The sequence below is a fragment of the Rhamphochromis sp. 'chilingali' genome (genome assembly GCF_963969265.1).
Source record: "Rhamphochromis sp. 'chilingali' genome assembly, chromosome: 21".
Taxonomy (NCBI): domain Eukaryota; kingdom Metazoa; phylum Chordata; class Actinopteri; order Cichliformes; family Cichlidae; genus Rhamphochromis; species Rhamphochromis sp. 'chilingali'.
Window position 1 is genome coordinate 28,478,193 of NC_137949.1, and position 26,078 is coordinate 28,504,270.

The 26,078-nt window shown below is 41.5% G+C and overlaps 2 protein-coding genes across 6 annotated transcripts in view; both read left to right on the top strand.

Annotated features, from left to right (window-relative positions):
- The window catches only part of eml1 (EMAP like 1), a 52,866-nt gene extending 31,475 nt beyond the window's left edge, over positions 1-21,391 (top strand). For 3 of the 5 annotated variants that reach the window (XM_080870112.1, XM_080870108.1, XM_080870111.1), the window contains exons 3-23: positions 1,944-2,082; positions 4,833-4,961; positions 5,167-5,195; positions 7,560-7,586; positions 10,538-10,667; positions 11,780-11,929; positions 12,520-12,589; positions 13,139-13,249; positions 13,747-13,842; positions 13,975-14,109; positions 14,258-14,357; positions 14,789-14,940; positions 15,427-15,552; positions 15,809-15,940; positions 16,559-16,626; positions 16,752-16,840; positions 18,223-18,320; positions 18,624-18,711; positions 19,040-19,135; positions 19,230-19,360; positions 19,441-21,391. In XM_080870112.1, the coding sequence (XP_080726238.1) occupies positions 1,944-2,082; positions 4,833-4,961; positions 5,167-5,195; positions 7,560-7,586; positions 10,538-10,667; positions 11,780-11,929; positions 12,520-12,589; positions 13,139-13,249; positions 13,747-13,842; positions 13,975-14,109; positions 14,258-14,357; positions 14,789-14,940; positions 15,427-15,552; positions 15,809-15,940; positions 16,559-16,626; positions 16,752-16,840; positions 18,223-18,320; positions 18,624-18,711; positions 19,040-19,135; positions 19,230-19,360; positions 19,441-19,566 (2,222 nt within the window). In that variant the 3' untranslated portion in view covers positions 19,567-21,391. The remainder of the gene's footprint in view (positions 1-1,943; positions 2,083-4,832; positions 4,962-5,166; positions 5,196-7,559; positions 7,587-10,537; positions 10,668-11,779; positions 11,930-12,519; positions 12,590-13,138; positions 13,250-13,746; positions 13,843-13,974; positions 14,110-14,257; positions 14,358-14,788; positions 14,941-15,426; positions 15,553-15,808; positions 15,941-16,558; positions 16,627-16,751; positions 16,841-18,222; positions 18,321-18,623; positions 18,712-19,039; positions 19,136-19,229; positions 19,361-19,440) is intronic. The other 2 variants (XM_080870109.1, XM_080870110.1) reach the window with 2 other exon arrangements.
- A 1,670-nt stretch (positions 21,392-23,061) lies between these two features.
- evla (Enah/Vasp-like a) overlaps positions 23,062-26,078 on the top strand; it is a 38,787-nt gene continuing 35,770 nt past the window's right edge. The window contains exon 1 of the mRNA XM_080871622.1: positions 23,062-23,509. Coding sequence (XP_080727748.1) covers positions 23,505-23,509 — 5 coding nt within the window. The 5' untranslated portion in view covers positions 23,062-23,504. The remainder of the gene's footprint in view (positions 23,510-26,078) is intronic.

Sequence of the window (26,078 nt, forward strand, 5' to 3'; positions counted from 1 at the left end):
GGCTGATAAAGGCTGCATGGGAAATCAGCTGCACTTCATGTGTTTCAAGTCCTCACATGTGCTTTAGAGTAATGAAGCAAAAGCAGATTAGGATTCTTAGCTGCTGACAGCTCCATTCTCAGGAGTGAGTCTGGACGGATGGAGTTTCAGTTTGATTGGGGAGGTGGAGGATGACTCGGACTCATTGTTCCCCACCAGCAGTCTGCTTTCCCTCGACTGAAGCACAGTGATCTGATTCAGAAAGTTTAACCCAGTCGGGCTGACTGCATGTGGACAATCGTGTACACAGAGGAGCACACGCATTTGTCTTCTTTAACATGCTAACAAAATTACAAACCTCGTTTTGCCCCTGCTGCGTAATTACTACATGAAAGATAACAGAGGGAGTGTGTGCACAGGCCTGAGTATCAATGTGTGTCTGGATGAAGCAGTGTCTATTAAATATTTATCACTGCAGATAAAGCTGCAGCTTGGATCTGTTAGTCTATGCTGCCTGAATGAATTGTGTGTGTGCATGCGTGTGTGTCGGTGGGTGGGTGTGTGTGTCAGTTTTTCTGATACCACTCCATTTTCTACAAACTGTATTCCATCTCAATGAGAAACCTTTAAAACAATTACATTTAAATTTAGTTTACTTGTTTATATATAATCACTTAATCTTCTCCCTCTTTTTTAACCTGAAGATATAAAACACTGTGCAGTTATTTCCCATCTCTGAACCCTCACATTGGAATTATATTTACATTTGGGAAACAAAACCCTGAAAGTCAAACTACGCTCACTGGCCAGTTCATTAGTTACCCCTTGCTAGTACCGGGTTGGAGCACATTTTGTCTTCAAAGCTGCCTTAATGGTATGAATCCAACAATTCCATATTGATTTGGAATCTGCTGCACATCCGTAATTGGAATCTCCCCGTCCACCACATCCCAAAGGAGGACCCTAACATCCTATCCAAATATCACAGCGGAATAGGCAACGCTTTTTCAGTAATCTTTTGCCCAGTGTTGGTGAGCCTGAGTGAACTGTAGCCTCAGTTTCTTATTCTTCACTAACAAGATTGGTAACTGGTGTGGTCTTCTGCTACTGTAGCCCATCTGCTTCAAGGTTGTGTGTTCAGGGATGTTTCCTTCTTCATGCCTTTGTTGAGTTACTGTTGCATTCCTATCAGCTTGAAGCAATCTGACCGTTCTTCTCTGACCTCAGGCATCAATGAGGCATTTTCACCCAGGAGCCTGAAGCTCATTGGACACTTTCTATTTTTCAGGCCATTCTCTGTAACACTAAAGGTGGTTGCGTGGCATAATCGCAGCAGATGAGCAGTTTCTCAAACCGACCAATGAGTCAAGGTCATGCATTGAGCTACTGCCAAGTGATTGGCTGGTTAGATATTTGTGTTAACAAGCAGTTGAGCAAGTGTATCTAATGAAATGACCAGTGAGTATATACTGTGTATATTAAATGACACAAACGTGTCTATAAACCTATACAGTAGGCCAGTGGCAACCCTGGGGGCATTTTTGGGAAAACCAGCACTACTGTACATTTCATTTATCCGTGTTTCTACAAAAACATGAAGAAATATTTCAATAAATCCATGACATGGCAGCGCATGGTTTGACTCGGCATGGCATGTGTCCAGGACTTATCAATCCTCAGCTCCTTTTGCCCCAGCAGGAAGCCCCCCCACCCCCACCCTCCCCAAACCCATGGTCACTCTAAGAAAAAAGTAATTTTTACATGTTGAGAGTTCAGCTAAAAGCAAAGTAAACTATCTTCAAATCAAGAATTCTGAGTTTAATTGTTTGTTGACTCCAAATTCAATGAATGTGTAGACAAATAACCGAGGTGGCAGTACATACAGCGTTATTTTAAATACACTACAGGTGCTGACTCTGATACTGGTTCTTTCTGAACGCGTCATGTCGTCCTCTTTCTTCCAGCCAGGCCAATGATCGCCACCCTGCCGTTACGGCCCACAGTAAACAACGGGACCGTCCTACCAAAGAAAGGCAGCGGGACTCTGCCATCCCCATCTGGATCTGGATCCAGGAAGGACACCAGCGCGCCAGCCAACAAGACGTAAGGAAACCCAGTATGACTGTAAATGTATTTGAGCATTTTTTTCCTCTGCTCTTCTTTGTCTGTTCATTATAATCGATTTTAAGGAGGCTATCGGCATTTCTGGAAACCTTTTGCTTCCTTAGAGCAACTTGAAGGTGTGGACTGTCAGAGTCAGCAGATTTTGTCTTGTTTTTCTACAAAATCCCAAGCGTCATTAAAACGGCTGGAATGATTTATTGTTCTTCACCCCAGAAGTTTTATGTGTCTCGACATTTCTTCCCTCATGTCTGCCTGTGCCACGCCAGGTCATTTCAACCATAAATCGTCACATTTCTGGCTTTTTATCATCCACACACATTGACATTTAACAGCCCTGATAAAGGGAGACGAAGCATTTTCATCATCTGCTGCTCTGTGTTCTTTGTGCGTCCGTGCGTTTACAGGTGAATATGGAGTGCAGGTTATCAATCTTGCCTGCCAGCATAACAATCGCCTTTCCCCATTCTCTGATGACATTAACTAAATCAGATGAAGCTTGGCACACAGCAGGGGCCTGCTCCAGTCCGCGCAAATGTTAACTCTGCTTCTCCGCCTCTCTTTTAGAAGTATTAAACTCAGGAGCTCAAGCTTTGACACTGAAAATATCTTTTTTTAAATGTATATTTCATTATATATATATCCAACCCTGAATAGTCATAGTTTTAGGGTTGTCTAGTTCCAGGCTTGGCATCGTGACATGAAACAGCACTTTCTTAGTTGAAGGATGATGAGTGGCACTGGAGACTAATGATTAGCCCAACTGTTTTTACTTGTTATGTTGGCATGGCTGTGAATCAGTGTTAACTTAAGATATGACATATGGGTCTCTTGCTACTTGTTAGGGAAAATCAAATCCATCTTCCCTGTGGAGGCAACGTCAGGCTAAAGATGGAAATAGAGTGAACGCCGATAACACAATAGCAGCAAATCTTATACCCCTTAAAGTCTTTAGTTTTTAGTTGTATTCCAAGATAGAGTTATTTCTCATCAGATATCTCTTCCGTGTAGTCTCCTGTATTGTGCTGGGTCCTTCCCATCTTTTTCCTGTCTTCATTGTCTGTCTCTGATTATATGTCGTTTCCCACTGTGATGCATTCTGTTTATGTCTCATTCACCTATGTTGTTATGTCCTGCCACTCTGTCCAGTTTCTCCTCCCTGTCTCGTTCCTCCAGAATTCTCTATCTGCCCCTCAGGTGAGACTATCACCACGTTACAGTATGCTGTAGATTTATACAGCGCTTAACTGATCTAACACATGCTTAACTTGATCTCCAGTTTTTAAAATTGCTCACTAAATTATATGAATTTTTTTTTATTCGGTGTGATTAATCATATGTTTTTTAAGTCTTTGGTGCAGTGTGTGTGTTATTTGCTGTGCCTGTGTGGGATTACTTAAACTGCAGACTGATCACAATCCCATCAGCACTGGTGTACACAGAACAGCCTTCAAAGCCCTGTGGTCCAATTACTGTGATTCCTCATGGGATAACGCGGCAAACAACAGTGTCTCTCTTTCTCTCACTCTTCTTTCCATCCTGTTCTCTTCTTTAATGAACAAACACACACAGAAGTTATCCCAGAAGGGATAACAGCCACCGGCCAGTTTTAGAATTTGAATAGACTTTCCTCCCATAGGGTGGATTAGGTGACTCGGCCTGCTGGTCATTGGATTGCTGATGGAGCCTTTTTATTGTTGTGAATGGGCAGGCTGCCGGCACCACCAATATGCAGATTTACAGAGGTCTGTGCAGATGCTGTGGTTATTATAATCACAGAGGAGTAAACACAGTAAAACTCTGAGGAAACGGCACTGTGCGGTTTTGTAAAAAGTTGTTTCTTTCTTCTTCCCAACTTTTATTGGACCTGATGTCCTCAACTTTCCTGTTTTGCTGTTAGTGAGGTAGCAGTGTTTGCTAAGCAGGCCCAATGATCAGTGGTTCTTCACACTGGGCTGCAAGGACCCTCTGCAGGTTAACAACCGATAACCATTCTCAAGGTGTAACAAACCTCTACTGCTGCTGCACAGTTTGACCTCCTAGTGAATGGAGATGGCGTGAGTAAATGAACATCTCTATTCATGCTACCATTATAAAGGTGTCCCTGGATGATGTCCTTGCCTGAAAGGGGTGCATGGCCCCAAAAAGTTTGAGCTTTAATAATCTTCTAAGAAAGATGCTTCGAGTCCTGAAAGGTGTTCTTAATCTCCTCAAACAACTTTGCTCATACTGCTTACTTGTAATCAGTAATACTAATATTACATAATATTCACACACTCTGATAGGAGCATCTCAGGGTTCAGTATTTTACCTAAGGATACTTCAGCATCCAGGCTGGAGGCTCAAACCACCAACCTTTCAATTAGTGCACAGCCGCTCTACATCCTGAGCCACAGCCAGGAGGTAGAGCGGGGATAAAGCTATTCTAGTACTTAAGTTGTGTAGTAATGCAGCAAAAGCAGCAACAAGCAGGGTTTATTTATGTAATGAATTAATCCAGAATTAAATTAATCTGTATTACTTAGTATTTAGCCGTCTGCCAGCTTTGCCCTATTTGTGAGTGGCCGGTTGTCTCTAGGTGCCAGACGGGGACAAATCTGAGCTGATTAAGGGGGGGAAAATGTATACATCTGGATGAAAACTTTACCAGATGGCATTTTCAGAAAAAGCAGCATCCGGTAAGTTTTGTGACCTATTTCTTGTGACTTTGTCTTCCATCCTTTTAATCACAGCACTGTGAGGAGAGCCAATTCTAATGAACAAATGGGGACACTCAATCGGAAAGATTCAGGTGACTCCAAGGGCAACCGAACCCGAGCCGGATCCACTGGAAGCAACTCCAGCGGCAAAAGGAGTGACAGGTTAGGCAGAACCGGCAGTGAATCAGTTTTTCTCCATTCGGCGCCACATGGAAGCTAAGATGTATAACAATGTTTGTGTTTTGCAAACCAGAAACTACAAGGTTTTTCTTATAAGGCTCTTTCAAATTAAAACATACAGTAGCGATGGTTTAGCCAAAGTTGGGGTGCTGATTGACAGCTGTCTGTTTACTCGTTTACTTTGCAGCAAACAGAGGGACCCAGTGTTCAATGCAGGTAAGAAGCGTCTCCTTTATGGCTGTCTGGCCTTGATGACTATGTGTTTCCCAGCTATGGTCCAACTCATTGAGAGCCATTACATAAAAGATGCTCAGTGGTTCTCTGTGTCAGTCGGAGGTCAATGCATTTTTTTAGAAATCCTGTTAAAATACAGAATTATGTATTCACTTTTTTGTTTATCCCTAAAAGGAAGCAGTGCAAGAGATGCCTTGAACTGTTTTCTGTACCCAGACGACCACTGACGGCTAACACACAATGCTTTGTCTTAGTGTTCATTTTCTCCATTATTTCCTCCCTCACAAGTAACAAGCATCCTACATCCTCATCTTCAAATTGCCATTTGTCTTTTTTTTTTTTGTAATAAGTTCTTCCTGCTTCTTATGTTAAACTGAACTTTTGGTTGCACTGCTAAACAGTTTGTCATTTATACTCAGTTAAAAAAGCAGATCCTAATATTGTCCAGTGAGCTGATAAACTTCCTCTGCTTTTGTTGAAGAGATTCAAATGCATAAATATATCAATAGCAAGCCTTCAGGGGCTTTTCCAAGTAAATCAGAACTTTACAGGAAACTTTTTAAGGGTTTGTCTTTGAGGCCACAAATAATGATATAAAGTACACTCCTGGGTAAACTGTTATAGCTAATTGCATTGGCATTTGCTATAGTAACTTTCTAGCTAATTAAATTAGCGGCCAGGTGATTTCCATAAAACGATATAAACGTTTTTAATAGCGGAAGGAGTGCAAGGTTAATATGACTCACGTAATATGTGATATTAGTGCAGCAATGAGAAAAAGTACGGTGGCCCTGAAAGGTCAAATGTGTAACTTAAGAAAACACCAGCAAAAATTCTGCAAAAGTACACAAAATAAAATAGAAAAACCTTACAAAAAAACTAAACAAAACTCACAAAACAGAACGTGTTTTGGGGGGACAATAATGTGACGGAACACCAGCGGAAGTGACATGCTAACAGTTAACGGCTAAAAGCAAACAAGCATCTACAGAATTATATGAGTTATGAGACTAAAACAGTCAGCCCCTTGTATCTTTTTCCTCCTCACAACACTGAGGCGTCTTCCGCTTCTTTTAAGTTTGTCTCAGGGCGATTCTTCCCATGTTTTGGTTTCTGTCACTTATGCAGCCGTTCCGTCATGGTAATGCTTCCCCCAAGAACACAAGTTTTCGGTTTTCTTTACTTCCATTGTGGGTCTTTTTTTGGATTTTTTTTCTTATCTGCATTTCTGTTGTGTTTTGTGTACTTTAGCAGCATTTTTTTTATTTGCTGGTGTTTTCTTAAATCGTAGTGCATTTGACCTCTCTGAGTTACTGTGAATTTTAAAAAGTTAAAAACATACAAGCATCTAACAGCTGAAAAATTCCTCTCAAGAAAATCCTTCAATCTGATGCTTTGAATCTTTTTGAATCATGCACCTCACAGGTGAACCAGGTCTTACACGGTGTATCCTTTGAACAAAATCCAGAAAGCACATTGTAACAAGACAATGGGACTGAATATAAAATTAGATGAGTATTGATCAGAATTTCCATATCCAGCATGCTATTGATTTCTGCCTAAATTGCACTGCTGCGTTTCATCTGGTTCCATATTTACTCGGCTCGATCTACAGAACGAGACAAAGCTTTACCAGGTTTCTGTCTGTGTTATGAAAAGATAAAACAGCGTGCAGCTTACTGATCCACCACATGTCACAAACTGCCTTAAATATTCAGAAGTTTAAGGCCATAGTTTAAAAAAAAAGAAAAACAGCAATTTACGACACAAAAAATGATCGAATGAGCCAGTCAATATTCCCGCTAATTTATTTCACTTATGTCATGCTCTGATGATTTAGGCTAATTGATCATAGGCAGCTTGATAGGCATAACCTATCACTATGTGACAATAAACCAATGTGAGCAATAATTGCAGTCTTAGCTTTTATCTCATGCTTGCCTGCAGGACATGAACGTAAAATGGTACATTTGATATTCAGTAAAAAATAGTCTTTGTCCTCACATTAAACTAATCTAACAAAATAGACATTTTTCTTTGTTTTTAGCTTAACAAGGACTAAAAGGGTTAGTAGATGGGGGTCAGGTGGGGGCTTTAATTTAATTATTCACTTACAGTGTAGGAGCAGAGGGTGGAGCACCAGGAAACGAGCATTGATTCTTTTGGCCATTTAAGGAAAGTAGCCATTAGGAATGAGGCTGATTCATTAAGAACATTACGGAGAGAAGCTGCTGTTCATTAAAACCAGTAAACAGGAAGTTCACTCATATTAGGACAGACCAGGAAGTGAGGAAGCGATGCCACGCCTCACCTGGTGCTTGTGTGTCTCTCTGTGACCTTTACAAGGAATGCGACGTGTGACCCACTGCAAAGGTAGGCCACTCACCCCCGTCCCCTAATACACATCCGCTCCCAGTTATCCACAGCTCTCTGGACACTGCAGACAATTTGTTCTGATCTCTGAACACATATCACTTTTGCTCTAAGCCTCAAAAGCTATTTTACTCTTCTGGATAAAATATGGAGTATAACTCTGAAATTTCAACTCATAGTTTTGTTCACCTCCAACTTTTAGGTATCTAAAACTTTCGCAGTACACAGAAAGCTGTCCAGACAGGGGCGGGAGTGGGTTCACAAAAACTGTGTGAACATAGCCTTCCCTGGATTAATTAACATAAAAACGCCCACACCTCCTACCTAACCTCCACCGAGTGCTGCATCAGAGTGGGATTGCAGTGTTTGCAGTTTACTTATTATTCAGCTGTTAGCGAAGCTGCCGCCTTACCACAGTTGTGCCTGTTTGCTCACAGCCTCACTTTCGCTCACAGGCATTTAGTCTCTGTCACCATAGTAACCACACAAAGATTTCTGACACTTGCTGCCTCGCAGTCGCTTTGAGTTTTTCTGCAAACTCTTTAAATCCTCTGTTCTCAGATCCTTCGCTTCAGTTCAGAGCATGTAGATTTGCCACTGCTTATTACCTCCCCACCCTCAAAGTGAATATTTGCATTACAAACACACTGAGTATCTGATTTTGGGTAGTTCCTATTGAAGTCTGTTTGATTTTTTTTTTCAGCTTGTAGTTTTCTCACACAGCCTGACGAGTGTGAGTGTGTGTTTGGGTGTGTGTACGTGTGTGTTTGTGTGTGTGTGGTCCCCTTCAGATGAGTGTTTGAACAAAACTGACCAAAGTGAAAGCCAAGCCCACTTCTTTAAAGATATATTGGTGTTTGCACAGCCTTGTTACAGGGGAATGTAATCTTTAAAACAAACAATGAGATGATTGTGAACATTTTGTTGCTAAAAGCATCTGGTTCCAACGTTTCAGGCTAGTGACTTCTTAAAATGAAGTCGTGTGTGTGTGTGTGTGTGTGTGTGTGTGTGTGTGTGTGTGTGTGTGTGTGTGTGTGTGTGTGTGTGTGTAGCCTCTTGTCGCAGACTGGACGTATTTGTGTTTTTGAGAAGTTAACCCCCAAAAAGGTCTTGTTTACCCCCTAAACCTTTCATGTTAATGTTTTAATTAAAATAAAACCTGAAAAAAACAACACTGAAGTTAGACTTTCAGTCCAATTTGATTAATCGGAAATTCAGCAATAAAGCTTTTTTTAAATGTAATTAAGAGATTATAGCCCCATAAAATATAGCAGTTATAAAATATATGGTCTTTTTTTGTAACACCATTTTCTTTATTTTGCAATCTCTTCCAAAGGCTGTAAATTATGATCTCCATTTATAGTAAAATAGAGGATAATGCAGGGAATGCTTTTAGGGCGTGGCTACCCGCAATTGTGCTATGTCTTAGTTTTTTAAACCAGAAATGATACCCAAGGCACAAATCTGACTGAGAAACCCAGATGGCCAGAACCAGTATTGTCAACTCAAAGCATTAATATGCAAACCAGTTGACAACCATGACTGCTGCCATCATTTATATACAGTTTATGTAAAGGCTCCAAAACAAGGTTTCGAATGACTGAGGGGGAGATCTTATATGAGACCAACTAAAAATGACAAATTTAATTTGCATTGCTCAACAGATACTAAATTACTACTTTTCTAAATATATCCCAGTCTTCAACAATATGCTGGCTTAAATTGGGAATAATTTCCATAGTTTCCCTGTGTCCTACCAGTTTCATAATTCTTGTACTTAATGTAAAAAAAACTTCATGTGTCTAACTTCTTGCATTTCTTGATCCTGCTTTGTCCCTATTTTGCCCTCTTCATCTGTCCGGCCCTGACAACCTCTATTGCCCCGCTTCATCAACAACTCCCCTGCTCTTTCTCCTTATCTATGTTATAGTCACAGTACAGATTTACCTCAGCCGCTCTACAAAGTTGACTGGGAAAGGCAGCGTCCCTGCAGCTTCAGGGGTAACAACCCGTTCAGCCGCCAACACACAACAAACCTCAGAAATCAGCAGGGCCAAAAAAGGCAACTCTGCTAAGGTTTCAGTGGCCAGAACGACCCCGAATTTTAGCATCCAGTTGAGGAAGACCGGGAGCCTGTCATCCTACTCTCCCCTTAATACACCCAGCTACCGCAGCCCTATTAAATCCCCCAGCCAGTACTTCCAGATTTGTTATTAGCAAACATAAGCAAGCTTATCTAGAGAGGACAGCATGTTTTATGTCTAAAGTAATAAAGGAAGATTCATGATTTTAAACTTGATCTTTCCCTTTAAAAACAACACAAGGAAAGAATCAGAGAAAAAGCAGCAAAATGAGTACAAAAACCTTTAAAGCCATCAATTTGATCCATTAGTCAACCTTTCTGATTATCTGTTAACATTAAAGTTTATTTTGTTCATTTTGGTTTCCTTCTGCATGGTTTATTTTGCATGTTTTAAAATGATTTCTCAGTGTTTCCTCTTCTAAGCCTCAATCTGTTTTTTTTTTTCTTTTCACTGCTTCTTGTGTCTGCGTTTCATGTTGGTCAATCTCTGCTGTGAGCTGAATATTCCTGAGTTGTGAAGATTTTTAACAAAGTGTTTGCAGTTTTATTTTGTGCTGCTTCTTGTCATATATGTGTTTTGAAATGGCCAATAAAAGTCCGTTAAAAAGCTGTTTGTCTTCCCAAGCTCTGTCATTTTTTGATCATCTCACATCACTTCATCCTCTCGTCTTGTCTTACACTCAGTATTATCACCCTTGTCATTCACACCATAATGGATGTATTAAGTAGCAGTGCTGTGTGTGCTTCTGTTTTGCCGTATAGTAAAAAAAATGACACTGTAAGTGATTTAATTCCACCCAGGATTCAGGGGTTCTGTGTTTGTGCATCTAAACATTATCTCACCGATTATTCTTGTTGCCTTTTCTAGAGGAGGGTTATGTGAAAATGTATTTGAAAGGACGCCCCGTCACCATGTACATGCCCAAAGACCAAGTGGACAGCTACTGCCTGGAGGCAAGAGCAGAGCTACCTAGCAACAAACTCAAGCTGGACTGGGTGTATCCTTTTACTGCAACCTATTTGCCAAATACCGGAGGCAGGGAGCTTGTGTGAGAGCATTTTGACATGTTTTGAACAGAAAAAGTTCAAGTATAATCCCACTTTCTGATTTGGAAAGTTTCTCAAAGTAATCATCTGAGGAAATCCACATTGTGATGTAGTTGTGGGAGTTAAGAGGAGGAAGGCGCGAGCCTGTCTTTTTGCTTTCCCTGCTTGTCAGAGCAGATCTGTTCAGATGTTCATTTTCACCGGATTGTGCTGCCGCTGTCGGAGCCGGGCTCATCGCTCTGCGGCCTGGAGTCAGTAATAACCTGCGCACAGCTGGCAGGCTAAAGCACGGCCAGTCAGCAGCTCCTCTTGTGCTGTTTTATTTTTACTTTGTGTCACTGCGGTTTTATTTCTTTGCTTCTTTTGTTCGTTGATGAAGGAGTGAATATAGCTGGTTGTTAAGCCTGTCACAAACCCAGAGGCAAAACAGAAAATGATCAAATCTGATAAGGAAAGCACAAACAACAAACACACCGACAGAAATACAAACGTGGGCCGTGCATTTTTGATATGATGAATTACCCATTTTTAAAATGGACCTATATAGCTTTTGGTTGTTTTCTTTTGCAGTGAAGAATGTCCACATTAAACATGCCGAAAGTGTAATTCAACAATAATATGAATAGAGCAGCATGTAATGCTTTAAAAAGCTCTAAACGCTTGGTTTCAGACCGTTTTCCTTGGATCTACATGATGTCAAAGAGACTGAAATCTTTAATGCAGTCATCTCAGCCTTAGAAGCCCCTCCCACCCACTGTTCAAGTGTTCTGTTTGCAAGTGGCAGCCAATCAGAAGAAAGGCGAGATTAGCTCACTCAGTGGATGAAATGAAAAGAATGAAGACAAAGGATTCCTTTTCACTATGAATCATGCAAAGCTAATTTTATAGTCTATTATTTTTGCTTCTCCTGATCTCAGTTTTAATCCACACAGTTTAAATTTATGAATGCTACACAAATGAAAGCACATAGCTGTTTGTGATTAAAGAAAACAGAGCAAAACATGTGTTATAAACCCATTTAGGGTTTTCCTTTCTTTCATTCCTTGACCGCTTTCTTGTTCAGCTATGGCTACCGTGGTCGAGACTGTCGCTCCAACCTTTACTTGCTCCCCACTGGAGAAACGGTGTATTTCATCGCCTCCGTGGTCGTCCTGTTTAACGTGGACGAGCGGTTGCAGAGACACTACACTGGACACACAGACGACATCAAATGGTAAGAGACGTCAGCAGCCCAGATCGAGTCTTTAATCTTGCTCTCATCTCTTTGCTCCTTTTGTATCTCCTATTCCAGACAAATACACAACTGACTCATGTAACTACAGCAGGCGAAGTAACAGGTGCACTCAAGTGTTGCATTCAGGCACAAGGCTGAAAGTATATTTGTAGGAAAGCTCGGAGTGCAGTGAGAGTAACCTTGAGCAGTCACTGCCATGATTATGTTATCACACGCTGAGGTTAATAAAAGTTCATCTTATTAATCACCAGTTTGGATTACAGATCAGAGGATGAATCAGAGAGATTCTCGCTCCTTTTAAGACAAAGTGTTTGAACTTCCTGCGAGTGGTGCTGCACCGCCAAAGCCCCCAAAGGAATTCATCTTAATATGTTTAATTTCCCTCCACAGTTTGACGCAGACAGCGTGTGGTAGCTACAGCGAATATCATATTCATATCTTTAAAAATCTCACTCACCAAAAGCGGCCTTTCATGTCCTGGGAGCACATGGCTCATCTTTATTCAAACGGTCCTTTGATGTCAAAAAGCCTGTTTTCACATCTACTTTTCACATCTTTCTCTCCACCAGCCTGGCTGTCCACCCTGATAAAATCACCATAGCAACTGGGCAGGTGGCGGGCACCTCCTCAGACGGAAAAGTAAGTGAGATCTGCTCCTTATGTTTTATCAAGTTATCTGTTATCATTTTTGATTTATTGTGTTTGGGTGTAAATTCTATTTTCTTGAAGGAACAGATTTACCTAATTCTGGCAGAGAGTTCCTGCATCCAGCGGTCACTTTTTTAGGTACACCTTACTCTTACAGAGTTGGACCCCTTTTTCCCTTCCAAACTGCTTTAATTGTCTATGGAAACATTTCTCAAAGATGTTGGTTCATGTTGACATGATAACATCACACAGATGCTGCAGAAATGTTGGAGCACAGCCATGATGCAACCTAAACAGCCTTTGGGTTGTGGTGGAGATCTGGTGGCTGTGGAGAGCATTTGTGAGCAGTGAACTCATCGCCGTGTTCAAGAAACTAGCGTAACCCTGGCTGATTAGATATTTGCATTAATAAGCAGCTGAGCTGTATCTAATAAAGTGGCCAGCGAGTGCATTTTTCTCAGTGAATTTGCTTCTTCAAGCCGTACGTCACATCAAACTGATGTGTTGTGCCGATGGTTGTGTGCACTCCCTGTCTGGCAGCAGCTGGCTCCTCACGTTCGTGTGTGGGACTCCGTCAGCCTCAACACCCTCCATGTTCTGGGCACCGGCTTCTTTGACAGAGCGCTCGTCTGCTTGGCTTTCTCCAAGTCGGTGAGGAAACCCCCTCTGACACACTTAAATAAATAAATTAGTGACTTCATAAATTAATTACAGTGTCACAAACTGCATGAACTGATGTATAAATTGTGACATAAGTTCATATTTTGTTTAAATTTCTTTTGTTTTTTATTAACCTTGGTTTCCCATTTAGTTTGTTCTATATTTAATTAATTCTTCATTTCTACTGCAAGGACAGGCGCTGTCATTCACAGCAGGTCGGAGGTTAACTTCACCTCTGTTGGTTTATCAGTGCCAAGCTCACAATATATAGTTCAAGCACTCAGATAATCTAGTAAAAATTAATACTGTCAATAAATTAGTCTTAAATTATTCATTGGCTACATTAATTTTTAATATGTTTTTATTACATTTAATGAATTGATCATTTATTTATTGAGTCCATTTATTACTTTATTCATTTTTTATTTTGACAGTTCCAGTTCTCTGTAAAATTAACCTCTTTATTTTCAAAACATTTTTAATGTCAGAACGGAGGAAACACACTTTGTGTCGTCGACGACTCCAACGACCACGTCCTCTCTGTGTGGGACTGGCAGAAAGAGGACAGACTGGCTGAAGTTAAGGTATCTGCACATGTATTGTGTGATTTCTTTGTGTTTGTGTTTGGGTGTGATTGCCTCAGTAGGCTCAGTGTTTAATGTTTCTCCTGAGCTTCATTCTTTCTTTTCTTTTTTTTTCCACGTGTTTTGGCTCAGTGCTCCAACGAGTCGGTGTTTGCTGCGGACTTTCACCCCACAGATAGCAACATCGTGGTGACGTGTGGCAAGTCCCATCTATATTTCTGGAACCTGGAGAAAGGCATGCTGGTCAAGAAGCAGGGACTGTTTGAGGTAGGACTGTTCCTCACATGTTAGGAAGCATATTCACATCTAGAGTCATGACAGTATGTAACGTCATGAGTTGTTGCGTTGCTATATATAGAAATTTGGGGGTAGCTGAGCAAAATTCAGTTCATGTATGTTCTTGTGTTTACTGCAGAAACAAGAGAAGCCCAAGTTTGTGTTGTGCGTGACCTTCGCGGAAAATGGAGACGCTATAACCGGAGACTCGAGTGGGAACATCCTGGTGTGGGGAAAAGGTACTCGACTGTTTCACGCTCGCCTGTGAAAAGGATCATGTCTGTAGGGTGTACACAGTGAGTGAGTCTGCAGAGAAAGAGAGCGTACCACGGCTGAAAATAGGGGTGTGGTCAAAAATAGAAAAAGCTGTGTGCTTTCACAGAAGAAGTGTGCGTCAGAAGCACAACGAAAAAAACAATAATGATTCTGTCTGCGAAGGATTTTGTGGTTATAAGCTCGAAGATGCGTCACTGTGGTGGTGGAATCAGGAGACTAGGAGTCAAAGATGTGTCTCAATCTGAACTGTTTTATATAAAAGGAAAAAAAGGTGCAGGAGATGTGCAGTCTTACAGTTTTATACCCTCATCACACCATCTGTCTCTGTCAGTTTATCTTCCCTCTGCGTACAGTCGACCTTTACGCCCTTCTCTGTCCCATCTTCATTGTGCAGGCACTAATCGCATCAGCCACGTCATCCAAGGAGCTCACGAAGGCAGCATCTTTGCTCTGTGCATGCTGAGGAACGGCACTCTGGTGTCTGGGGGGAAAGACCGCAGGCTCATTTCCTGGGACAGCAGCTACCAGCAGACACAAACGGTGGAGGTGAGAAAGCATAAACGCTCTGAGGCAAATGCAAAGTTTATAAATTACACATAATTTTACAGATGGGGTACACTAGTCATGCTGTTAAGCATTTGACAGAATCCTTGGGTTTTTAATGCTTAGTTGCTCAGCTCTATAGCTCTTAATGATGCACCAGAAGCACACACTGTTAAGATGTATTAATAAAATGTTAAGCTGAATATCAAGCACCTTCCTCCAAGTAGGTCTCAGTCTGGAATATTAGCCAGAATTTGCATGCATGCCTGAGGCGGCTGACTATGCATTCTGAATACTGCATCTTATTATAAATATTACAGAGGATAAGATGGATTTGTGCTTTCAAAGAGATTCACAGGCATTTATAGCAATGACACTCGGGGTTCACATTGACTGTATTATTATTATAAATTAGCTTGTCTTGCCTGAGGCAGCTGTTAGGTTCCAGGTGAAGCGGTGCTGTGCATGATCGCTGCTTTTTCTCTACAGGTGCCTGAGTTGTTTGGTCCCATCCGGACTATAGCAGAGGGCAGAGGGGAGAGTGTGCTCATCGGGACCACAAAGAACTTTGTTTTGAAAGGCAGTTTGGATGGAGAGTTCATGCCCATTACACAGGTACATGCAGCAGTCAGGTTTATCTCTACATTGGCTGTCCAATAGGAGGGTTCCTTCTTCTTCCTTTCCTTAGAACCTACTACTAGCTCATCTCAAGTTCATGCAGATGAAAATCAAATTTTAATGAATAAATGAATGTGTTTGATTAAGTTACAACAGGATGTGTTCAAATGCTTTGCACAACCCCAAAACAGTAGTTTGCTGATTAGTTTTATCAGCTTTGTTTCTTTCTCTTTCTTTCTCTTCTTTTCTGCAGGGTCACACTGATGAGTTGTGGGGTTTAGCCATCCATCCCTGGAAACCTCAGTTCCTGACCTGTGGGTATGACAGGCAGGTCTGTCTGTGGGACTCAAGCTCCCATCAGCTGATCTGGTCCAAGAGCCTGGAAGTAAGTTTAGGCAACACTGGCCCCTGGGGTCAGTCACTGGAATTACACAGCAAACATATGAAGATCATTTTTATGTCTATTAGAATAAACAGGACATCAAGTAGCAAAAGTGCATGTACAAATTTACAGCAAAGCTATCAGCATAACATTATTTATACTTTATATAAATTTGGATTATTTGAATTATTGATCACATTAAAGATTCCCTCCAAATACATTTCATAACACAATTCAGTAAAAAATAAATCTTCTTTTTCTATTGCATCTATTTCTTCTCTCTTGCTAAAGAAATCAATTTATATGTGTGATCCCAGTCATACGAGTGAGATGTGAAGTGCTTAACTGATTCCGATTTTGATTAGCATGATGGTATACATCTTCTACATGACTGAGATCATCATTTTCAATGTCTGCGCACTGTAGACTACAAAAGTAGAGCTCACAAAATCATGCTCATATGTACCAAACGCATCTTAAATTTAAGGCAAGCAGTGAAACCAGGAGATAAACGTAAAAGCTGCACACAAGTGAATCTGCATAGTGAGGTAACAATAATCAAAACCCATTAATGAGTGAAGGGGTGGACTTTAAATGTCATATTCTTTCTTCTTCTCACAGGATGCTGCACAGTCAGCAGGTTTCCATCCTTCTGGAGCTGTGGTTGCTGTAGGAACCCAGACGGGCAGGTATAGACACCATCACCAAAAAGCATTTAGTGCCAATGCGCTTGGTTAAGAGATACAGCCTTTACTTTACAGCTAAAAAAAAAGTATTTGTAAGATTTTGATTGGTTCTGTCATCAATCCTGCAGGTGGCTGGTACTGGACACAGACTCTAAGGATTTAGTCACAATGCACACAGATGGGAATGAGCAGCTGTCGGTTATGCGCTATGGGCCAGGTATGGTGTTAATCTCATGTTTGTGTATTAATGTTAGGAAAATTAAGAAGACTACACAGAAGACTTGTATGTGTTGTAGTTTATGTTGATTGAAGAGAGCTAAAACTGCCAAAATCAAAACAAAAGAAGTCATATACTCATGAGCCACTTTATTAGGTACACCTCTCTTCGACCCCATTTTGCCTCCAGAACAGGCTTAATTGTTTGCGGCATCGATTCAACAATGAGCTGGAAACATACTGACATGATAGCAAATATCACGTTCCATCCTGTCCCAAAGGTGCTCTACTTCATTGAGAGCTGGTGACTGTGGAGGCCGTTTGAATACGGTGAACTCAAAGCCAGTTTGAGTGTTGTGACATGGCACATTGTCTTGCAGCTATCAGACGATGGGTTCACTGTGGTCATAAAGGGATGGACATGGTCATTTGTGGAGTTTAAACAATGATCACTTGGTACTAAAGGATGCCAAGAAAATATCCCCAGTACTATTACACCAGAATCAGCCTGAACCAAAAATACAGGGCAGGGTGGATCCCTGCTGTTATATTGTTTATGTGAAATCCGCTTAAGCTTAAAGCAGTCTGGCCATTCTTCTCTGACCTTTGGCATCAAAAATGCACTTTCGCCCAGAGAACTGCTGCTCACTGAATATTTTCTCCTTTTCCAACCATTCTCTGTAAACCCTGGAGATGGTTGTGTGGGAAAATCCCACGTCAGCAGTTTCGAAACACTCCTGCCTGGCACCAACAGTCACATAAATCACCCTTCTTCTCCAGTCTGGTGCTCAGATTGAACTTCAGCAGTCTTGACCATGTCTACATGCCTAAATGACTGAGATGCTGCCATGTGATTGGCTAATTATAGCCTTCTTGTTAACAAGAAGTGGAACAGGTGTACCTAATGAAGTGATCAGTGAGTGTATATGAATTACCAAGTAATATTGTTATAAAAACCAAAAGGTTAATACAACCAGCTAACTGCGCTAACACGTTGACGCCGTGCAGCCCCGCACGGGGTGATCGGCGTTAACTCGCTAACGGAGATTTGCTGCATTAATGCAGTTAAACGTCATTTTAACGAGATTAACGCTACCAGCACTAATATATACATTCAACAATTACATTAGATTATTTAGTTTTAAATGAATTTTGCAAATATCTGATATTCTGCCAAGAGTGTGAGAATGCTTTGATCCATATTTTCCTATATTAGGTAATGAACATCTGCTATACCTGCAGCATCAGATGTATCACCTGCCTCCTCACAGTGGATATCCATCTACAACAGTCTAGTTAATTATTTGCCATCTGCAAACCTGTTTTTTAATTTATATTTCATTTTATGACCTCTAATGTTCCTCTTTTCTTCATCTTATATAGATGGTAACTTCCTGGCCATCGGATCCCACGACAACTACATCTATATCTACGCTGTGGCAGAAAATGGGAGGAAGTACAGTCGAGTGGGGAAGTGCTCGGTGAGCACCTGTATTTATAATCCCCCTCATCCTTTATTTCAAGTTCCTTTCTGCTTCACCTTTATCTTTAGCTCCCTCCTCAGTTCTGCATTTCAGTGCTTTCTGGATGTGTGTTTACAGAGAACCGGCAAAGTCATAAATAACAACCCCCAGAGTCATACCCTGCTGAGACTATGCATCAAAATTTCTAGGATTATTTATAGTTCTTGGATACCCATACTGACTCCACTCTGAAAATACTGTGAAGTGTGTGTTGCTGTGTGTGTCTGAGATGCATTTTTAAACTTTTCTAACTTCTCCCAGGGTCACTCCAGTTTCATCACTCATCTGGACTGGTCTGTGGACTCTCAGTACCTGGTATCAAATTCAGGCGACTATGAGATACTGTACTGTAAGTCACTTATCCTCAAGTTTCCTTTAGGATTGATATAATCCTTAAAAATGCCACGAAATCTAGTAAAGTTGGCCTAAAATGATTTTTCCCCTTTCATGCATTCATGAAACTAGTCACTGTGCAAAACTGTGTTCACAACCTGCTCTGAGGTAGCAGGAGAGCACAAACTTGGTTGTGCATTTGAGCAATCTTACGGTAGTTAGTTTCGTAAGATGTTGAGTGTAAAGTTTTCAGTCACAGTAATTTGGAGTTGGCATGCCCAACAGCACCCATTCTAAGCCACGCTAAGACCTGTTTTGTATTTGCTTTGTATTTGTTTCCTCAGGGATCCCATCAGTGTGTAAACAGGTGGTCAGCGTGGAGACAACCAGAGATATTGAGTGGGCCACCCACACCTGCACTCTGGGCTTCCAGGTCTTTGGTAAGTGGCGGATCCTTTGATCTCCCTCTTTACGTGTATGTTGGTGTTTAATTGTGCATTCAGTAGACATTTCCGGCGCCCTCTGCTTCCCCAGGCCTGTGGCCCGACGGCTCAGACGGCACCGACATCAACGCCGTGTGCAGATCCAACGATAAGAGCCTCCTGGTTACCGGAGACGACTTTGGGAAGGTCCACCTCTTCTCATACCCCTGCTCACAGTTCAGGGTGAGATGCTGCTCACGGTGATGTTAAGCAGGATATTCGGCTCAGTATCGAAAAACAGTGTTGTTTTTGTTTCTTTCCAGGCTCCCAGCCATGTTTACGGTGGCCACAGCAGTCACGTGACCAATGTAACCTTCCTGTATGATGACAGCTACCTGGTGTCGACAGGTGGGAAGGACATGAGCGTGATGCAGTGGAGGATAGTCTGAGCGAGCACAGAAATGGATACTGTCCAGCTTCTCGCTGCTGCTGCTGCTGCTGCTGCTGCGGCTGAAGCAAAGTGAACCAAACTGCACTAAACTGAACCAAACCAAACTGAAACGAACTCATACGCTAACACAGATGTGGATCTGAATTAACTGAAGTGGTTTTGATTGAAGAGAAACTTTTTGACCTGAGGTTTCCTTTCCCCGATCCACACACAGATCCTAACTGCGACAAACTGTCGGGGGTCTGACATGCGCCTGCTTGAAAGACAAAAATCCTCTTATTTCCCCCTTTCTCTGTCTCCGCACTACATGTAAAAAGAAAAGAAATCTCCCCCTCGCGTACTGTAGCCTTGCACCCAGCGACATTAAACAAAACAAATCAAACGGATCAATGCGAAAACCAAAGGCCCTGTCTGACCCGATGGGTGCGTTTTTACAGTTTGGCTTCACTGTCCTTGTGTAGTACACACTCCTGCCACCAGATAATGGACTGAAGAGGTTTGTTTTGCTGCCTTTCAGAGCCCCTCCAGACTGAACTGGAGATCCGAGAACACTGCAACAAAAACTGTGCACAGAAGGAAATACAGTGTGATTTTTTTCTAATTGTCAAACTTTTATTTTGTATTTAACAACTCAGGAAAGCACTAGTGAAGCAAGGCCCTTCCCCGTTTTGTTAACACTGTCACATCAGAAAGAGTCTCTGAAAAAACATCTCACTAAAATATCCAAACGTCTCATTAACGGTTAATATTAGATCCAACTTTTGTTCAGCCATTATTGCTTTGTTGGTTTTGTGGGACTGAGGAGGATACTGTGAGTGAGGAGGTTGTTACCCACTATTTAAAACCAGAAGGATCTAATAAGAAATTTATTTGAACATATTCAAATTGTTTGTGCTTCCATCTCTTTACACAGGACCCCTTTCCTATTATTTATTGATTGTGCGTAAAATCCTTCACTGCCAGCTTGATTTCCTTTGACCCTTTTTCCTGCAATAAATCTCTGTTTAGATCGGTAGATGTACTAAAAAGCTTGAAACTGATCTGAGGACGTTGTGGGTGAAATATACACTATTTTGGTTTGCTAGGTTTCTCTGACTTTTGCCTGGAGTGCAAGGAGAATCAAAATGAAGCGTATGCTGAGGTTTTCAGTGATGTGAAGCCCTTTCAAATCTGTGTCTTTCCACTTTTTATTGTACCTACATCAGTTTATGAAGGGGAAGAATGAGACCATTACACTGTAACTGTCTGATGTGCTTCTCAGCTGTGCGCCATCAGTCACTGGCAAGGTATTTAACAGAACTGTTGAGATGTTTTTTGGGGTTTTTTTCTATAATGCACTGCTTCTGCCTGATTTAAAAAAAAATACAGCAGGTCTATTAAGCTAATTAACATTTAGCACTTACTGGAGCTTTTCATAAACCAATGTCTGCTCTCAGGCTTTAAAGCTGTCTGCCATCCGATCAGTGGTACGATGTGTAGCATGTCACACTCCTTATGGTTAACAGAAAAGCCAAATGAGCACACGTGCATGAGTAAATGGGACTTTTTTTTACGTGATAATTGGTTGGGGTTTAGCTGATTTTAGTGTGAACATAGCTGCTGCTGTTATGAGGCACACTGAGGTGGTTTAAAAATCCTGAAGGCTGGCTGATTGTTTTATCGGTTTATGTCCTTTTATCAGGAAAATTTCAGATCTTTTAACAACAGTGATTTAAAGCTGCCACTCTACAGAGTGAATGTAACATTTATTTGTCTTACCACTTTAACACTTGGGGCTGCAAAATACCATTGAACATTAAAATCTCTCTGGAAGTAAATGATGAAATACAAATGATCTTTTGTCTTATATTTTTCACTTTTCTCTTTTTTATTTGTTTAATTCTTTCTTTGACATGTGGCTTTTGTTTTATTGAAAATTCTAACAAAGGAAATCCACTCACAGGGACTATAGAGTGGAAATTGAAATCAGTTAGTTGTAAAAACAAAAAACAAAAAAAATGACAACAACATTTCACTCTAAAGCAGAATACAACATTTGTGGTACCTGTAGACGCCCTGGAGGGCTAAAATTGCCCAAATCAAAAATAAATAAATAAATAAAAAAAAAATAATAATAATAATAATTATATATATATATATATATATATATATATATATATATATATATATATATATATATATATATATATATATATATATATATTTATATAAGGTGGAATTAAATGCAACAATTAATTAATACATAAATTAATAATTAATAATTGGATAATAAATTCAATGCTAATATAAATGTAACTGGTACATGTACAAGCTCCAGTATTCTTTGTTGTGTTTTGCTATAGGTCACGAAAAGAAAATGAGACAATCCCTTTTAAGGTCTTCTAAGTATAGAAATGGAAAAAATCATTCATTGTAGCCCATTGGTAGGTGGTTGCTGAGCAACCTCATGATATCATAATGCATAATGCACGGTTGAAGTTTTGTGGAGGTAAACAGGATGCCACTGTCGTAAAATTAAAAAGGACAGTGTGCTTTAATAAGGCATTGTGCGTGCATAAATTCTTAAAGCAGATCATTTTAGCCCACTGAAAGGTGGTTGCTAGACAACGTGACAATATCATAAGATCTGATATAGATAAGAACCTTCAGGGATCTAATGCTGTGTCCACACTGGAAGCACTTCACAGCAGCGTGATAACTTCAGGCAACTACGGGAGAAATAAACACTGGGGATGCAAAGTGAGCGGAACCTCACATAAGTTTTTCTCAACTTGTGAGTGATTGAAGAGACTACCAGTGAGGATTCTCTTGACTAACATATGACCTGATGACTTGGTAGTAAACTTGGTAGTAGTACATTAAGACAATTATTTTCCACCACACCAGCCAAGCACCTCAGTTCTCTATAGCAACTATTCGAGGGAGTAATTTCTGTTAAGAGCCTGAGGTTAGTTAGAAAGAACAAAGCTGACCTCATAAAATAGTTGGAAAAAATTCAATAGAAATTAATAAAAGAAATGTAAAAAGCAAAAAAATATTTTAAGAAAATAATCATGTAAATGCAATGATGCAGGGCTGAGATAGATTGTGGTCGCCCGACCAGAGATATCGCTACCTCCAGGACGTCGGGCTAGCGATTTTGCGAGCCCTGATGCGTAAATCAATAAATAGAATGTAAAATCAAATTGGAAGACGAATAAATAGAGGTTTAATTAAACGGTAAAGAAATACACAAGCAAATCAAAATAAATATAAATATTTGTGTGTGTGTGTGTGTGTGTGTGTGTGTGTGTGTGTGTGTGTGTGTGTGTGTGTGTGTTTACTAACAATCATTTGTTTAGTTAGCTTTATTTTTGGCTCATGTGGTCCTCCATACATTAGGGGGCTAGACCAGACTACTTGTTTGCCTGCTGAGACTCTGACGGGTGGGGTACTTAGGGGGCGTCAGTTCCCTGCATGTGTGCGTCTTGGCCGCAGGTGGGCAGCATTGAGCCGGTCGGCTCGCACCCCCTCCCCTCTCCCTTTGCACGCCGTATTAGCATTTTCCCCAAAATCTGTCCATCTCACCAAAACACTCCGAATGGGAAGAAAATATGGCATGAAGGAGGCGGCTGACGACCACGGTTCACCGTCTTCTACCGAGCGCGAGCACCGACTGAACATGGACTTAAGGACACGCGGCGTAAGCAGCAGCGCGTGCGGAGAGCAGAGACAACGGAGCACAAAGCGGATGGAAGAAAACGCTCGGGTTGTCGCTTAGCGTTTCACGACCCATCCTCAGCCTGTGATATCGCCACAGACGCGCAGAGAGGACACAAGGTGGAGGCCGGCGGGCTGCTCCGAGCCTCACACGAGGGTATATACTGAAATAATAGCGGGACGTATTGAGCAGCCTCATCAGTGCCATCAGCCCCGGTTGAATAAAAGAGGAGGAAAATGAGGTAAGCACCGTATCGTGCGCTGTCATGGCAGATGCGCAGCGACACGGAGCCCTCTCCGGGGCTACATCTGCATTTCCACAATAACCTCGCTGGAATGATCATTTACTGAATAACTGCAGCATCTTCTCATATTTTATTGCCAGTTTTTCCTCCGGGTGCCCACCCACCCGGCCTCATCCCCTTCACCCACCTTCCATACGTGCGCCCTTTAACTGTGCGCTTTTATGTCATATTGTTAAATGGCGAATTATCGAAATGACTTCTCCGCTTTCCACCCCCCTCCACCCCCTTCTTTGTCACCGCCGGACCCACCCAGCGCATTGAAGGCAGGATTCAGGCCAGGTTGATGTTGTCATGGAAACGACAGCATCATGTATTTCCCTACATAAGCAATTCGGGTGCACCCGGTGAAATGATAAAAAAAATAATAAAATACTGCTTTCGTTAAATGTGATTGATGCACCGCCGGGGTGAGTGGCTGCAGGAGGGGAGTGTGTTGGTGTGGTGGGTGGGGGACAGGATAAATGAGGGTGCTTATAACCGTGGCAAGAGGAGGAGGAGGGTGTTTATTCCGGTGGTTGCTAGGCAGGTTAACAGACCCCCACCCCCTCACCCACTTCCCATATACACCTACAGAAACCATGATGGTTGCATATATGCATACTATCCAGTCTGTGGCTCTTTTTGAAGTCATTCTACATCTGAGCTTATGGGCGGTATTTTGAGCCCTTTCCTGGTTGTGCTGGTATGCAGAACGCGCTGAGGCCCAGATCTTCTTCTTCAGCAGGAGGAGCAGCAGTCTTTATACTCTGTGCTATTTATGAAGCAGTCCTTTTATGTTTTCCCCTTCCTGCCTTAGTTTGACTCCTCCATGTCTCCGTAGCTGCAGTCAGCCTGCACCATTCCGTTTTACAGCCTCAGATTTACTCTGACAGCTCTCCTCAGATACAGTGCACTCTCGCTCTGCTTTTCCTGTAGCTACCGGTGTTGGTCTGTATCTTTGTGAGAGAGTCTGCTGAGAGTCTGTGGAATCAAAAAGGAAAAGGAAAAAGAGAGAGAAAGGGAACAAAAAATGGGATAAATCATATTTGTGAAGTGCTTCTGTTTTTTTATTTCCAGTCCCAATAATTCACCGTCATCCTGTAACCTCACCCAGCACAAAGCCAGTGGCTCAACTGCTCCAAGACGTAAACATGCAAGATTCATATCTTCCAGTCCAGTCAGATGAGCACGCCGTTTCCTCTTTTTCTGTAAAGCAACGCTGCTTGTATCCCATCCTGTGTGTTTGTCTTCACCCGAGGCAGATCTGCTCTTTGACTCAGGCCCAAAAGGGAAGTCTTAAATCTCCACAAAGCATCAGCGAGGGGCGACCTGGCTTTTATTTTTGCAGGGTTAAAGGAAAAAAAAAAAAAGAATTACATTCAATGGGCCCATTTGTTCAACCTCGCCGCTTCCATTTGCTGCATTTATGTGAGGGTGCGCATGCATTCATGTATGTGGATGCCCATGCACTTGCACATAAGTGTACACACGAGAGTGGAGTTATTTTTAGAGATTTCATTAAGGGGCGCTTCTTCTCTACCGTCAGTCTAGACCTGGCTGTTTCTGCATGCTTGTGCGTGCGTGTTACGAGTAGGCAGAGTGGATTGGGAGGAAGAACCGTGAGCGTGCATGTAGGCATCTGTCCATTGCTATTATAGGACAGGATTATTTCTGAAGGGCTCGTTGTGGTGATTCACTGTGCAAAAAGTAGAAAGAGCGAGTGCACTCACTGCAAGGTAAAACGCTGAGTTATGCCTCCTACTGCAGGCTGCTGCCCTCTGAGCTGATCAGAGAGCAGCTCCACGAGAGACGGCATCACCGCAGCCACAGCGCTCCCATTTGTGATACAATGATAAAGCCTGGATTTCAGGGGAAAGGAAAATGGCTTTTAGCTAGCAGTAATAGTGACAACTGAATATCACAAATGATTAATTGACTCTCACATGGCAGTCCTTTATGAATCTACCCTTATCTGGTTGTTTTCTATCTGCTCCTGTACATCATCCATAAGGCTGTGTCCTTTGGCATGGTGGAGGTCAAACAGGTTCAGCCTAACCTTTAGTCTCTCCATTTTCACTCCCCAAGGGTTTCGCTAGATCCAAATATTGATTAGTATCAATTCCAAGGCTGGTATTGGTATCAGATCAATATTAACTCTCCAAAAGTAATCAATCAATATGGACGATACTTTTCTATCCTCTAAGTTCAGTATGTAGCCCCCTGGATTGTGTTAAATAATTCTTACATGAAATACAATAAAAGCTGAAAAGTGGAGTTTTTTGTGTGAACTCATTACTGTGGAAAGTAAAAATCACCATGATTTAGTAATCATTAAAATGTCTTCAAAATCAGCAAACTGATGACAATGATTCATCTTATAAATCAAGACACGCTGCTCTCTTCTTAAAGGTTAAAAGTTCTGGTATCAGTATTGGTATCTGGCCCTGTATTTACTTGCAGTAACAACATTTTAACACTTTTTTTCTGTTTGTTGTGGAGTTCAAAGTCTGCTTGAAAGTTTTCGCTT